General features: G+C 35.8%; 1 protein-coding gene across 1 annotated transcript in view; it reads left to right on the forward strand.

Annotated features, from left to right (window-relative positions):
• The first annotated feature begins 3537 nt into the window (after window positions 1-3537).
• Window positions 3538-15318, forward strand: part of STPG2 (sperm tail PG-rich repeat containing 2) — a 341555-nt gene continuing 329774 nt past the window's right edge. The window contains exons 1-2 of the mRNA XM_061191041.1: window positions 3538-3735; window positions 11078-11190. Of these exons, the coding sequence (XP_061047024.1) occupies window positions 3627-3735; window positions 11078-11190 (222 nt within the window). The 5' untranslated portion in view covers window positions 3538-3626. The remainder of the gene's footprint in view (window positions 3736-11077; window positions 11191-15318) is intronic.

Here is a 15318-nt window from a genome sequence, read left to right on the forward strand (position 1 = left end):
CAGAAAACTAAAAATAGAATTACCATATGATCCAGCAATCTCACTCCTGGGCATATATGTGGACAAAACTATAATTCAAAAAGATACACGCACCCCAATGTTCACAGCAGCACTATTCACAGTAGCCAAGACATGGAAACAACCTAAATGTCCATTGAGATGAATGGATAAAGATGATGTGGTACATATATACAATGGACTACTACTCAGCCATAAAAAATAACAAAATAATACCATTTGCAGCAACATGGATGCAACTAGAGCTTACCATACTAAGTGAAGTAAGTCAGAAACGGAAAGACATATGATGTCACTTATATGTGGAATCTAAAATACGGCACAAAGGAACCTACCTACGAAACAGGAGCAGACTACAGACATAGAGAACAGACCTGTGGTTGCCAAGAGGAGGGGATTAGGGGAGGGATGGACTGGGAGTTTGGGTCTAGTAGATGCAAACTATTACATATAGAATGGATAAACAACAAGGTCCTATTGCATATCCTGAGATGAACCATAGTGGAAAAAAATATAAAAAAGAATGTATATATGTGTATAACTGAGTCACTTTGCTGTAGAGCAGAAATTAACACAACATTGTAAATCAAGTATACTTCAATAAAAAATAAATTAAAAAAACACATTTCATGAAATTTCATGATTTCAGAATATCAAATCTGCAGTTTAAAGAAACATAAATTTATATTAAACAAAGTACTGAACATAAAATATACTTTGTAAGCTTCAAATCATTATATAAGTGAAAATTTTTACCATTTAAACTTGAGTGCATATCACTTTACAACGTGACCTCTAATAACACTGACAAAGTATATTCATTTGATTTTGATACATGCCAAATGATTTATTACCACTGCTTGATTTTTTTTTTTTTTTTTTTACTAAAAGCAAAACAATGGAAAACCAGTAAGTCATAATGGGTTGAAGAAATTAGTTTCAAAAACAATTCAATTTTATAATATTTATAAGGTATTTAATGCTACTTAAAGCAAATTCCCACCCCCCAAGCTTTATTTTTAAAGTTTATTCTTGTGGGAGCCAGCATAGAGAAATGGAAAGAACCCAAATTTTGCAGTCAAATAAACCTGAGTTCAAACACAGTTTCCATCTCTTACTAATACTCTGGAAATGGTTGTATAGTGTGGTTGGTTAGCATTAAAACTATTTTGCAGGAACTGAGAAATGCAAATTCTCATACCAAATTCTTTATTTTGTATTCATAAATAATTATAATACTGTGTTAACATTTTAATTTTTTTAGCAGTACACTCATTCTAAACTATTTAAGAAATATTTGCCACACTGAGAGATAATTAAAAAGGTTGCTGTTCTCATTTAAAAATATTTTCCAATTCTTAAATACTGTGTACCATTCTGGTTACTGAACCATAAGAGGGAAATAATAGCTGGGAAAGGTAGACAGAAGAACAGCCACAGTAATCAAGGAAATAGAGGAAGGATTTTCACACTAAAAACTTTTGAAAGAAAAGCCTTTTGCTAGGAACACAGAATTCTTAGAGACGAGGTGTTACAAAATCAAAGAATGTAGAGGTTGTACCTCAGTGGTGTGATATTTAGATGGGATCTGGCCACAAGGCCCAGAAATGCTAGAGTCCTGCCATTGATCAGCTATCCCTCTCTGTGAGGTCCTTGAGGAAAGAACATGGACTGAGGAGGCAGGCAACATAAAGAAATTCTACATTCCTAGGTGGTACATAGGTCTTAAGGCTACAAACTCCCCTTTAGAGATCTGTAAATAAACTAGGATACACCTATGAAGAGCTCCTTTTGTCTAAGTTAGGTTAGGTCCAGTGGACAAAAATCAAATCAGACAGGAAGCATATAAAGCCTGCTTTACCACTTCCATTTCCAATCTCAAAGCCAACTCTACCCCAGGAAAGAGTAATCTAGACTGTTGCAGATGTGAAAAGCCAGAAGGAGGATGTGAGAGCCTTCACCAGTGCCTACAGCAAAATGGCTGGCATCTAAATTTGCTTTTTGGGGTGACCATATAGTTGAGTATCTAGTTTCTTAGTAGGAAGAGGAGGTATCCAAAGTACTGTAATATTTTTCTTATCATTTTATTCATCTCTCTTGTCATCTCTTGTTATGGATTACACATGTCTCTTTTTCCATTAGATATAGAACAGTTGAGGATGAAGACTTTCTTATATCTTTGCATCCCCATAACTTAGCAGGATACTGAACCTACGGCACATGCCAGTAAGCGTTTTTTAAGTGACTAAATGATTATTCAGGAAGCTACTGAGTAGGAAAAAAGGTACTACAGATACATTCTTGAGAGGCAGATAAGGCTTGTACGGAGAGCATTCTAACATATATGGAACAATTAAGCCACAATAAATGACCCACAGAATTGAGTACTGAACCGTGTCCTCCGGAGTATAAATATACAAATTTGTAGTAGAAACACATTAAAGTACTGTAGCTCATTTGGTGGTAAGGCATGGTCAAGATAGGATAGGATTTGTTTAAGCCTTTAGAATGGTTAGAATCTGGATGGAATCCTTGCTGGGGAAAAAAAAAAAATCCTGAGACAACTTTTAAGTGGATTCTGACAGAGACTCCTTAAGGCCTTTGCAGAAGCCTGGTTTCTTTCGCCTAAGGTTAAGAGCCTCCTTGGTTTAGTGGGGTGGGCTGGGCTTTCTCAAGGTCTGCTCTACTTATACACAATGTAATGAATCAATGCTGCCGTTGCCTGGTATCTGACAACAGGAGCAGCTTTCAGTTACCTGAATTTGCATTGCTTCGGTTGGTGAGTTTTTCGTCTCCTTCCCCCGGTTCTCTGTTTCTTGTCACCACCACCTTCTGGGTTTCTCTTAGCACCCTTTGGACTATGTATGGGATAAAGTCAGAGCGCTTTCCCCCTGGGGTGCGAGTATAGTTGTGGTAGGAGTTGGGGATGAGGTTGCGGAAGCTTTTCCCTTTGCACTAAGGCTTTTCTTTCACACTACCTGCTAGTCTCTTCCCAGGCGCCCTAACTGACTTAAGGGGGATTAAAGGGGAAATGGACCACGGTCAAATTACCCCTAACGCCTTCCAATGCGTTTTCTAGAGCTTTTCTGAATCGGGATGCAACGCAATAACAAGAGCAGCGAGCCTCGGCCCCGCCCTCTGCTGGAGGACGCCGAGAGCGCGGGGCGGAGCGAGTGGGGAAGGATTGCGGCTCGGTGCGCATGCTCCCAGGGCTCGGCCGGGGAAAAGCGCTTGAACCTCTCTCCCAGAGACTTCCGGGTGGAAAGAAATGGGCGGAGCCAGTTCCGGAAGCAGAGGGGCGGGCGCCTACTATTTAACCTCCTTCCCTGGAGGCGAGCTTCTGATCTCGGTTGGTGAACGGATGAACCTGTGGGATGTCTTATCTGTGCTCATACTCCTTTTCAATTTTCCACGCGGCTAGAAATCGACCTGGGAGTATTCTGACACCAGTGAGCAGGTGGGGCGATAGCCCCTGCGCTAGCACCTCCATTTACAGAGGTTCTTCCCGGGCCTCCTGAAATTGTTGACGGCTTCTTTTGCTCCACATCTCTTCTAGCCTCCTTGTTTTTAATCCCTTTGCAGCCGCCCACCCTTCCCCCCACGCCATTATGTATGCTCGGGCTCCCCGTGTGCTTAGGTTGGCTGAAGGTGGCAGCACTGAGGATCATGTGGGTCCTGGATCCTACCAGGTACCGTTCCTGAAGCAGCAGGCAGCAGGTAAGGTGTAGAGAAAGGCAAGCCTTCTGTAACAGGCGCCTCACTTTCAGCCTGCTCCGCTTCTGTGTGCCTGAGTTAAACACTATAGTACCACTTCATAAATATAACACATGAAGTAGGCAGGGAAAATACTATCCTTATTTTACAGGTGATAACGTAAAATAATTTGTCGCATTTCACAAGGCCAGTAAGCGTATGGCGAAGACTTTTGATTTTACAGTGGTTGTCCACATCATACTTTAAATGGTACAGATTAGATCTGGGATTTTTATTTCCTGGCCCCGTTGACTACGTGAGTCTCCAAATCTCCTGTGTACTTCTTACCGCTTTCTGTCTCTTTTCTTTGTAATTCTGCCTGCCTCACACACCTTTCCTAACTAACCAGAGAAACATTAATTTACTGAGATATAACTTTTATATTTCTGTTTTGGAATACCTTTTAAAGATAGTCCCATGTATTTTTTCAGGTAGATGCTTCCTATCTTACCATCCCCATCTTTTTCAATATACTTAACGAGAGCCTGTTTATCCCACATTCTGTAAAGAAAAGCTGTACTCTTTGAGAGGTGGGTTGGGAATGGATAATTTAAATAATTATTTGCTCTCATTTGTTAGCAATTAGTGGCTAGGGGGTGACTTTTAATAAATACTTCTAATTTGCTTTCTGCTTTTTCTAATCTCATGATTTTTGTGGGGCTTAATACCATCCAAATTACACTTTTTCCCTTGTTAGCCTGCATTTTCCCTATTGTCACACTATTCCTGTATTTTTAAACAAATGCCAGGATCCACTACTCTGTTAACATGTTTGATGAGATTAGGGTATTAGGTTGATTTAAGTTTCTTTGGAGTACAAATTTGTCATTTGTCATTGTTTTAATCTTGAATTTTACTGCTTTTCAGCTTCTGCTATTGATATCAGTGTTCTTGGAGCTTATTATGTGTCTATTTAATGCACCTGAGTCCTTATAAGCATTAACTCCCTACCTATTTATTAGCCACTGACGACCACCGAAAATGCTTACACTTACGATACTTTTCAATCCTTATTTTATTTTGACACAACTGACCATTGTCTTTTTAGAGATATTTCTTCCCTTGGTGTCTGTAACATCATTTTTTCCTGGTTCTTTTTCCAACTATTGTCTTGGAACAGTGCCTGATACATGGTTGGGACCTAGTAAACATTTGTTAAATGCTGAATCAGGTATCATCTTTCCCCTCTTCAACCAACCCTCCATAGTCTTCTTTAAAGGTTTTTATTTTTCTAAATACCTTTTAAATGTTTATATACTGTACTTCCCATCCTTTGCTTGTTGCTTTTCTCATGTTTACTTTTTCATTCAAATCCATAGCTTCAGCTGCTATCTATATTCTGATTCGGATGACTCCCGTAACAGTCTTTAGAGATACAGGTGATTCATCAGCTCTAAGATGAGCTTTCTCCTGATCATCAGGCCTTTGCATTGCCAATTACTTTTTTTGGACATCTCTACCTGGGTGGTCTCTGGCATCTGAAATTCCAGGTGTCTGAACTTATCATTTCCCTACCATCACAGACCCCTTTGAAAAAAAATGCCCTGTCAGTTGCTTATAAACTTTTAGCTTTGGAATTATTTTAGACTCCTTTTTTTCCTCTGACTGATCACTCCCATTGATCATTAGAACCTATTGATTTTCTCTTCTCATTCTCAAACTGGTTCCCTTTCTTCATTTAACTGCCCTTGACTTAGTTTGGGATTTGTTATTTTTATTCTGAAATAAACCAATAAAATATTTCTGGTTTCTCTGTTTCAGTCTCTAACAACTTCTGTCTTATGGCTAATGTAATCTTCCTAAGATATAATTATATTATTTGTTTAAAAAATTCCTTTTAACACTAAGCTTAAAATCTGAACTCCTTAACATGGTGCATAAGATTCTTCATGATCCCTAACCTGGTCTCTCACTTAACCTGATCTTTCCAGGCACCGTACCTCCACCAGCACTTAACCTACATATCAGCAGTTCCAACTTTGCATTGTCTATAAATTCATGTTCATTCACCTCCATGCCTTTGTACCTGCTGCTACCTTTGCTGAGTAAGCTCTCTTTTCTTTCCTTACTTGGCTAATTCCTACTTATTCTTTGAGCCTCAGGTAAAGTGAAGTTGTTCTTTGACTCCTCTCTGTCTCAGGTTTTTCTTCTTTGACTCCTAATGACTCAAAGCACTTTGATACTATATTGTAATTATCTGTTAACTTATCTGGCTGCCACATTAAAATGTGAGATTATTGAGGGCAATAACCAAGATCTCGACTGTGTTAGTCTCAGTTTTTAGCTCAATACCTTAACACGTATGTAAAAGAAATAAACAGTAATTCTTGAAAAAAGTTTAAAAAAATCTAATGAGTTACACATAGCAGAATTAAAAACTCATAATCTGACTTGTGTGAACTTTGCTTAGAGATCAGTAACTGGGGTTTGCAAGGCCCTTCTTTTACTGTTTTATAGAATTGTGCTTTGTTGACCTATGAAGGAAACTAGGAAATTCCATACTTGGGAACTTTGAGCAGCTGCATCCTATAGAACCCTGTTTTAGTAATACTCAGCACTGACATGCTAATAATAATAATCAATAGAGGTTATAGGTGTTTCTTTAGTCATTTCTCTACAGGATTCCCTGGCAAGATAATTTAAAAGTAGCTGTTACCTCTTTCCTAGGTACCTTCTGCTTTACACCTCTTTGAGATCAGTAACACACTGAACTATACAGAAGTATACACACTTATTTAAGGGTCAGGGAAATTTTGTAGAGTATGATGTAGGAAAAGCGATGTTGGGACTTTATGTAATTTACTTGTTACCTTGAATTACACAAGAGGAGAAGATCTTAGTCTTAGAACTTCAAAAGAAAGGTGCAGATACTCTTTATTCTCAACCTTTCTCTTCTAATTATCATTTTCCTCTTACTGTAGGCTGCTTGGTCAGTCCTCCAGTGTATTGTCTTCATATTTTCCTCAGAAAATTCTTTCCACATTAATTTTCAAACTTCATTGCCTTGACTTTTGTCCAGTTGATCAGGGATTTCTACCCAGGATTTGCAGCCGGAAAGGAATAGGACTGAGCTGCTCTGATTTCATGAGTGGGAGAGATAATGGATATTCCGATTCCAGATTAGTGAGAGCTGCTCCTGATTTTCTTGCAAATTATCTGAGGAGCAAGCAAATCTTATCTCATTAAAGCAAATCTTTCCCATAAACGACCAGCCTAGTAAAATATGATAAAAACATAGTCCTTTTAATAATGTGACTGCTCCTGGCATTATTGTGCTAAGGAGTATTTCATTGCTTTTTGAGCTTGATTTACATAACAAATGGTACCCCATATTAGCATATATTAGTTATCTGTATTGGTTCTATATTAGTTATCTAGGCTGAGTGACAGTGGTTCTTAATATATTCTTTGCCAAATTTCTTCTTTGATGGGAAAGCAGTTAGTTTTATCTGCCACAGAAGCATGAGCTGTCCATGGTCTTGTACTCCTGCCTATGTGCTTATGCTGGCAATAATGGTTTTATCTTATTAGCTGTTCAGAATTTAGGGAGACCATTTCAGGGAATTCTATCTTTATTTAAGTTTAAATAAAAATATGTATGTGATTGCTATATAAATGTTGGTGTCCCTGAAGATGAGTATATGTTTCGAAGATCTAGTTATTGCTTTTATGTGAAGAATGCCCTGCTTGCTTTGTACTGTAGTTGTGGCTGCAGAACTTGTCCTTTATCCCACGCCGCCCACCTTCTTTCTCAAAAAATAGACTGACTTTTATTGCTTCATGCCAGTCTGATTTATCTTCTGCTGTTGGTGCCACAAACTTAATATATCTCAAATTGAACTTACTTCGTTCTTCTCGAATCTTATCTTCTCCTATATTCTTCATTTCTTCTTTCTACCTGACAGTTTGATTTATCATTTATTGTTGGAACTTAACATGTCAGTATAGTCATATGTCCCAAATCAAACTTTTAATTTTTCACTCCACCAACCCTAATGTGCCAGAATCGTCTTCTCCTATATTTTGTATCTTAATTATTAGCAGCACTGTTTGTAATGTAATTGTTTGTTTATTTGTTTGGCTTCCCCACTATTTGAGGCAAGGGTTTTAGCTTATTATTGTACCCTAACTGCCTCTCTCTGACATGTAATAAAGCATTCAGTATTGCTGAATGAATGACTAAAGGTGTAGTTTAGAATATCACCTATTAATTCTATATTTATTGTTTAGTATGCACGACAGTATGATAGGGAGACCAACCATCCTGGTTTATCTGGGAATGTCCTGATTTTAGCACTACAAGTCCTGTGTCCTGGGCAAACTAAGACAGTTTGTCACCCTAACTGTACACAGTAGGCATATAGTTATGAATAAAACAGAAAAGTCCCTTCTCTTATAGAGCTTATTAGTATAAACATTTAAATTTTCTTGTGGTTTTACTTGAGCTCAATATTTCATACAAACTTTTAACCTGTTGATGAAAGATTCTTTTGTGATTAATATTGGGAAACTTCAATGAAGATTTTATGAGTACTGGCTTTCTTGAACACATGGGGCTATTGTGTAGGGGTTTTTTCCCCCATTTTTATATGAATTTCAGTATTTTGCAATTCGTTTTGTGTTTCTTTAAATAGATTCAGTTAGAATCTCTCCCATGTTCTGATGACAGCTGCCTCAGAACTAGCCTGAGCTTAGCTTTCTTAGTTTTCATATCTATCTCACATTACCTAAATGAACATAAATTTTAAAAAATATACCTTTAATTGTGAGATGAAATACTGATGCAGAAAATTGCATAAAATTTAAATAACTTAAAAAGTGAATACTCAAGTAAAGAAATATAACACTGCAAAATTTTCTTTTCTAATCATAACCCTTTCCCTCTCCCCTACAGGTAAGCACTATTCCAATTTTTATGGCAATTAATTCCTTGCTTTTCTTTATGGATTATTAAATCATATTGATGAAATGACCCCTTTAACATAATGAAATGTCTCTCTTATTCCTGATATTCTTTGTTCTAAAATCTGCTTTGTCTGATTTTAATTTAGTCACTCCAGCTTTCTTTGGTATATGGATGCGTTGTATATCTTCTTTCATCCTTTTATTTTTAACCTCTGTGTCTTTATGTTTTAAGAGGGTTTCCTATAGACACCATAAAGTTGGGTCTTGCTTTTTTATCTAATCTGACAATCTCTTTTAGTTGGGGCATTTAGAACTTTTCCATTTAATTTCAGTATCAATATTGTTGTGTTTAAATTTACTCTCTTGCTATTTGTTATGTATTTATCTCATCTGTTCTTTGTTTCTCTTCTTTTGCTAACACAGTTGAATGATTTGAGTTTTTAAAAAAATGGTTCTGTTTTTATCTCCACTATTGGTTTACTAGCTGTACCTCTTTCTTTTATTACTTAGTGGTTGCTCTAGGGTTTACAATATACATCTCTAACTTATCACAATCTACCTTCAAATAATATTGTACCACTTCATCTATAGCATATGAGCCATACAGCAGTGTGCTTCTGTTTTCCCCATCTCATTCTTTGTGCTGTTGTGGCCATATATTTTATTTCTACATATGCTGTAATGCCACAATAAATTGAAATTATTTTTGCTTAAAACAGTCAATTTTTTTTTAAAGTGATTAAGAATTGAGAAAAAATGTCTTTTATTAACCCACATAAAATTAGTTGTTAATCCCATTCAGTATACTTTTCATTTCAGAAGTTTGATTTGGGTCTTTTTTATATCTTTATCTCCTCATCATGTTCATCTTTCTTCTACCTTATTGAGCATATGAAGAATATTTATAATAGATACTTTAATGTTTTTTGTGCTAATTCCATCTTCTCATTCCTAAATGTGTTTCTTTTCATAGACTTTTCTCCAGTTTATAGGACATATTTTCCTGCTGCTTGGTAGAACACTCTCTGGTTGTTTTCACTATTCACTTTATATAATCTGTAGCTTGGTTTCTGTGTGCTTATATGTGTGTTTTGATTGAAATCCGTATCTTGTTCTTTGGTTGCTTACCCCGATTTGGAACATTTCACTGCTGTCCTGGGTTTCTCGAAACTTGGCTTCCTTTTAAGGATTTCTGTTATGGTCCTTGTGTTGTTTTGTTTGTTTATTTTTGCTTTGGGATAGCAAATTCAAACCATCAGTCACTAAATTAACACCCAGAGTTTTAACATCATTCATGAAGCTTTTTATAATCACCTCAGTGTGATTGAGAACTTCTCCTCTTTTTGACCCTCTGGGCATTTTTTAGCACTTCAGATATTTTTCCATGTTTAAAATTATTTTAGTACTTTTCTTAATGCTTCAGTAGGTTGTTGCTTTTTAAGGGTAAGGTCTGCATTTGACTCACCTCTTTTGTGCTTTAATACCCAACACAAATAAATAACTTTTGATTTCAGTTGCATTTTAATACATGAAGGCCTCAAAAGAAACATTATTTCTGGTTTTAAAAATATATTATTAGTCCAGATTAGCAAGCTTTTAAACTGTACTAATTATCACCATAAATCTTCATAGTGTACATTGTCCTTAGTTCTACAAGATTCTCACAAGTTTTGAGTCCTCACTTTCATTCTTTTATTACCTGTTGAATATAGCTGCTCTATTTTCTCTCATTTTTTCTTTAGTATCTATGTTGATTAAACTATGCTCATTTTCTTGACATATTTCTTGAAAATTTTTATCAATCTTTCAGCAGACTAAATCTGTCTACTAAGTTTACTTACTGAGTATGTCTCCGCTTGTATCTTGGATTTATAAACCTTTGTTTGGGATCAGGCAATCAAGAAATATTTACCGAGTGCCAACTATGTACCAAAGTGAGGAAACATATTAATTACTTGCTGTAAGCTCACTTTAAATTATTTCTATCTAGGCTCTGCCTACAAATTCATATATGCTATTCTCTATAATTAATATGTTTTTCCAATATATAAAACTGTGATCTTCTGAGGATGAAAATATTTTATCAGTTAAATAGAACTTCCATTTTCATCTCAACCAAATATGCTTAGAAGAAAAAAGACTTGTTTTATTTTCTCTAGATATTTTTTCTGGTGTTTAGTAAGTCCAGTTCTGTAGGTTCTTGTATTTAATGTATATTAATACAAATTCTGCTCTTACATAAAATTTTTGAAATGCAAAAACTCCTGTGGCTAGACATTAGTTCTAATAATACAGTCTCAGCAATTGAGGTTACCAAATGATTTTATACATTTGAGTGCTTTTTCTCTGAAATTATTAGAATCCTATCTTATCTGCCGGTGATATGTTTTTACTTTCATAGGTGGCTATGCACCATTCCTTTCTTTGGCTGCCAGAGAAAGTACTTTTACTGTTGCCTCTAAAACTGAGAAAGCTGTTCCAGGTCCAGGACACTATAATGTTTCAGAAGTGCAGGTAAATTTATAATAGTTATTATAATTGTCTGAGTTAATAAAAATCATGCTTTCTTCCTCTAATAGACTAACATGTCATTTGTCATATTTTATTTTCCCTTCATATGATCTTCTTTCACCTTTCAATCTATATTTTGCAATTAGAATAAGAGAAAAACAAATGTGTTCACTGTCGGTTGTCTGGTTGGGTGTTTGTCATTAATCCACATATTCTATAAGACATAAAACATTGTTACATGCCTCATAGACCTTGAGACTCCTGAATGGGAGAATAGGACTACTGAATTAATTAAGGCCCATGAAAGTTGTGCAGATGGTCAAAATATGTAGAATAAGGATGGCAGCAGAGTGAAGGAACTGGTTTGTGTGCCATACTCTAAAGCTATAGCTATTGCCATTGTCTTCTGTTTCTCAAGAGTCTGTGACCAGAATATCTTCATTGGTCCATTTATGTTCAGAAACAGTGGTTGTAACTCCAGTCTTTATAATCATTAATATCAAGTTTTCCCTTTTCACATAAATTTTGTACTCATTCATAATGACTCCTACTTGACCCTAGCAGACCTTTATCTCCCCTGTTGGAGGCCCAGATCAAGTCATTGATGCCTTAATTTTTGCATTAGATTTTCTCAATTATTAATGGCAATGATTCTACCAGTTAGGGTTTTTGGTTGCAAGCAATAAAGTGGATTTTTAAAACAGATACTAGGTTTATCATAGATTTATAGGTAAGGTACTTGGGTGGCTCATAGACTTGAAGGAAGAATTGAGCAGTCAGGTCTTAAAGGATAGGACTAAGATAATTCCAGGTATTTCGGTAGTAAGAACTTCTGCATCATTCAATGGGAAACTGCCATTAGATAACTTAATTCTATAACTTCTTCCACTTTTTATGTGTGACAACACTCAAGATTAAAATCCCCAGTAGGAAAAATCTGATTGGTCCAGTTTTATTATGGACCCACACCTATGATTCCTGGGCCAGGGGTTCCTGTGTTTAGAAGCTCCTTTAAAATCACAAAATATAGGGGAGGTTTGATTGTCCCAAGGGTGGCAAATATGCTGTTATGAGCAGATAATAGAAGGGATGCTGGACAGATAAAAACAATAGATTTCCATTATTTTTCACCCCTTGACTGCCTAGTTCTCTCTCATGCACACAACATACACACACTTCTTCCCATATATATAATTTTAAAAGTGCAATTATTTTATGTGTAATTTTCCTTCCCAGAAGGAGCCAAATTAGTATCTAGCTACTGCATTCAAAGATGGTATTACCGTGTCACTGCTAAATGAATCCTGGATCTCTAGATTTAGGCTATTTCTTGTTCTTGAACATTCCTGTTTCATTATTCTGCAACTTATAGATTCGATGGTAAATATAACATGAGCTATTATAAAGAACTGGTTAGGATTGTGGGCTCTGGAGCTAGACTGGCTAGATTCAAAATCCATCTCTGCGACTTACTAGCTGTGAGTTTTAATCTTAACCAGTTAATCTCTTTGGATCTTAGTTTCCTCATCTGTTAAGTAGGGGTAATAACTTGGTAGGCTTTTTCTAAGGATTAAATATATTAATAAGCATTTAGAATAGTGCCTTATTATAGTTGGCACTCAATAAATTTTAACCATTATTAGTGTTGCCATTTTATAATAGAAAGGGGAAAAATAGAGGGAAAATGAAAGAAAGTGATGTACGAAGCAAGGAAATACAGGTGGGGACCTGTTCTGTTTCTGTAACTGATCACGAGGCTACGGGTAGCTTAAGATTTTTCCATTACTCATTCCATGTTCCCCATGTCTTCAACAAGAACTTTATCCAGTAGAGTTCTAAGCTTAGTGGGATCACCAGACTCTTCAGATCTAAGGCGTCTGAGCTCTTGGTTCTTAGGCTTGCCTTTTAACCTTTAAATAAACTTGCTCTTAGCATTTTCACTGGCTTAGTTAGGAGGCTCTGCAGGGTGTCCCTATGTTCCATCCCACCACACTGCTCTTGGCTCTCATTAGTCCTGTTTTTCTGTCCGGGTCAGGGTTAATCACCCCAGCCAGTACACAAACCTTATTTCGTTTTCTGCTTGGTAGCGTAAAGAACCTGGAATGGCCAGTTGGTGGTTTCAACTTCCAATTCAAGGAAACATGTCTTGCTTCTCCCTGACATCTTAAAACTTCCAGAAAACTAGAGCCTAAAGCACAAAAAGCGAAACAGGAAATAGTGGGACATTAGACTTAATCGTTAGAAGTGTCACTCCTGCCTACACTCCATGGCTCACAGACCAGACCAGCATATTATGGGTATATGGGCTCGCTAGTTCTACCAGTATTTCCCTCATTAAGCCTGATCTGTAACTCCGGTATTCCAAGAGGGAAATGTAATAAAATACATAATAGGTAGATGTCAAACTTGTTAAATGTGACAGGTATCAGGATGTTGGAGTGTTATTTTATATTAATACTGATTTTAGTCAGTTCTACCTGTAAAATAATATAAAGTGCAATTTAGATCAAATTTTATTTTATTCCAAATTGGGTACATTTCTTGGATTTCAAGAATAAGAAATTAGGAAGTGTGCTTTTTTGTGTAATAGATGATCTAAGAAAAAGAGTTCTGGTATTCTCTACTTTTCTTCTTAAAATTATAAACAAATGCCAGGAGAAGATTGATTTCCTTTGTTTAAAAAAATGACTTATTACTTATTTACATAGTTGCTGTTGATTTTTTTGTAGTTTTAGGCTAAATTCTTGCAGAACTTTTAGAAGTTCAAGAAGTGTGAATTTATCATACTATTTGAAAAATAAAGGGCATTTCATTTTAAATAGCTGAATTAGGAAACATGTTTGTAATGTGACATAGGTTACATATTCTGTAAATAATTAATATATTAGATAATAATTAAAGGGATAATCTTACTGGAAATTAATGCATGTATTTAACAACTTATCTTTATACTTTTCTTTTGGAAGCATAGGTTGACATGTTGCTTTCTATCAGAGGTTAGTTAGTAAATATTATTTGGAGACTTCAAATAACATTTTAAAAAACCAAAAATGTGGGTTGTATTTGTGAGGGCCCACCTCCACTGCTAAATACAGAATACTTGAAGCTTTTATAAAAGCAGACTATTTGGGAGTTGAAATTCTTTTCCCCTATTTCTCTCTTCCTCTTATGGTTGTTTCACTTTGGCTATGGTTGTGGCCATTATTCTAAAGTTGGGGTTGGGAGTATAAGTTTTGCCTTTATAGCTCTTGCCCAGTTATAGGCAAAACAATTTCCTTTGTTTCCTTTAGCATATCTGAAGCATGTTAATTTTTTTCAAAAGGAAAAGAAAAATAGAAGGGAACATAAAGGAAATTTGCTTAGTAGAAAAGAACATAAAGGAAATTAATAAAAGAAGCAAAAGAATCAGATTTACAAAGTGCAAGCTTCTGATCCTTTGATAATTAACTTATTAAGTCACGTAATTTGTTTTGTTCATATCCTGTTTCCTAGGATGATTCCCACTCCAGAAGTTCAGTATAAATGTCACATGTTTTCTGGTTGTCTTCTAGTTTCAGACCTGTTTCTGCATGGCAGATACCGTTTTGTTCCTTGTTACATGAGAATGGTTCTAGATGTGGGGATGTCTTCCCTGGGTCCAGATAAATAGTTTATTTCTTATTTCTCATTAGCTAGGCCTAGGAATAGATGTCCAGATTAGGTTTGATTTTTGATTGGAGAGATATACCTCATTAGAGCTGAATGATAGTCTGTCATATGTGGTACAGTGCATGGCCTCACCCTTCAGATGAGACTGCTTCTTGTAGAGCTGAGAGATTGCTGACAATATAAAAATTCATCAAATAGCCATTGCATATAGACAAAGCACTGTTCTCAAGAAGTACTAAGACTATTGTCTCACAGGTTTTTATATAAAATGTGTAATTACTTAGTAATATAATTTTGGGTCATTTATCTGACATATGAAAGTTTCTTTTGTAACCATTTGTAAAATTAGTAGAATTGGTAATTATGAATAATCTGAAAAAAATCCTGGTTAATTTGTACACAGTTAAAAAAAATCAGATTGATTTTTACTATCCTCTGTTGAAATATTCAATATAAATTCAAATTGCAGTTTGAAATGTCAGA

This window comes from Eubalaena glacialis, chromosome 5 (assembly GCF_028564815.1).
Source record: "Eubalaena glacialis isolate mEubGla1 chromosome 5, mEubGla1.1.hap2.+ XY, whole genome shotgun sequence".
Lineage (NCBI taxonomy): Eukaryota > Metazoa > Chordata > Mammalia > Artiodactyla > Balaenidae > Eubalaena > Eubalaena glacialis.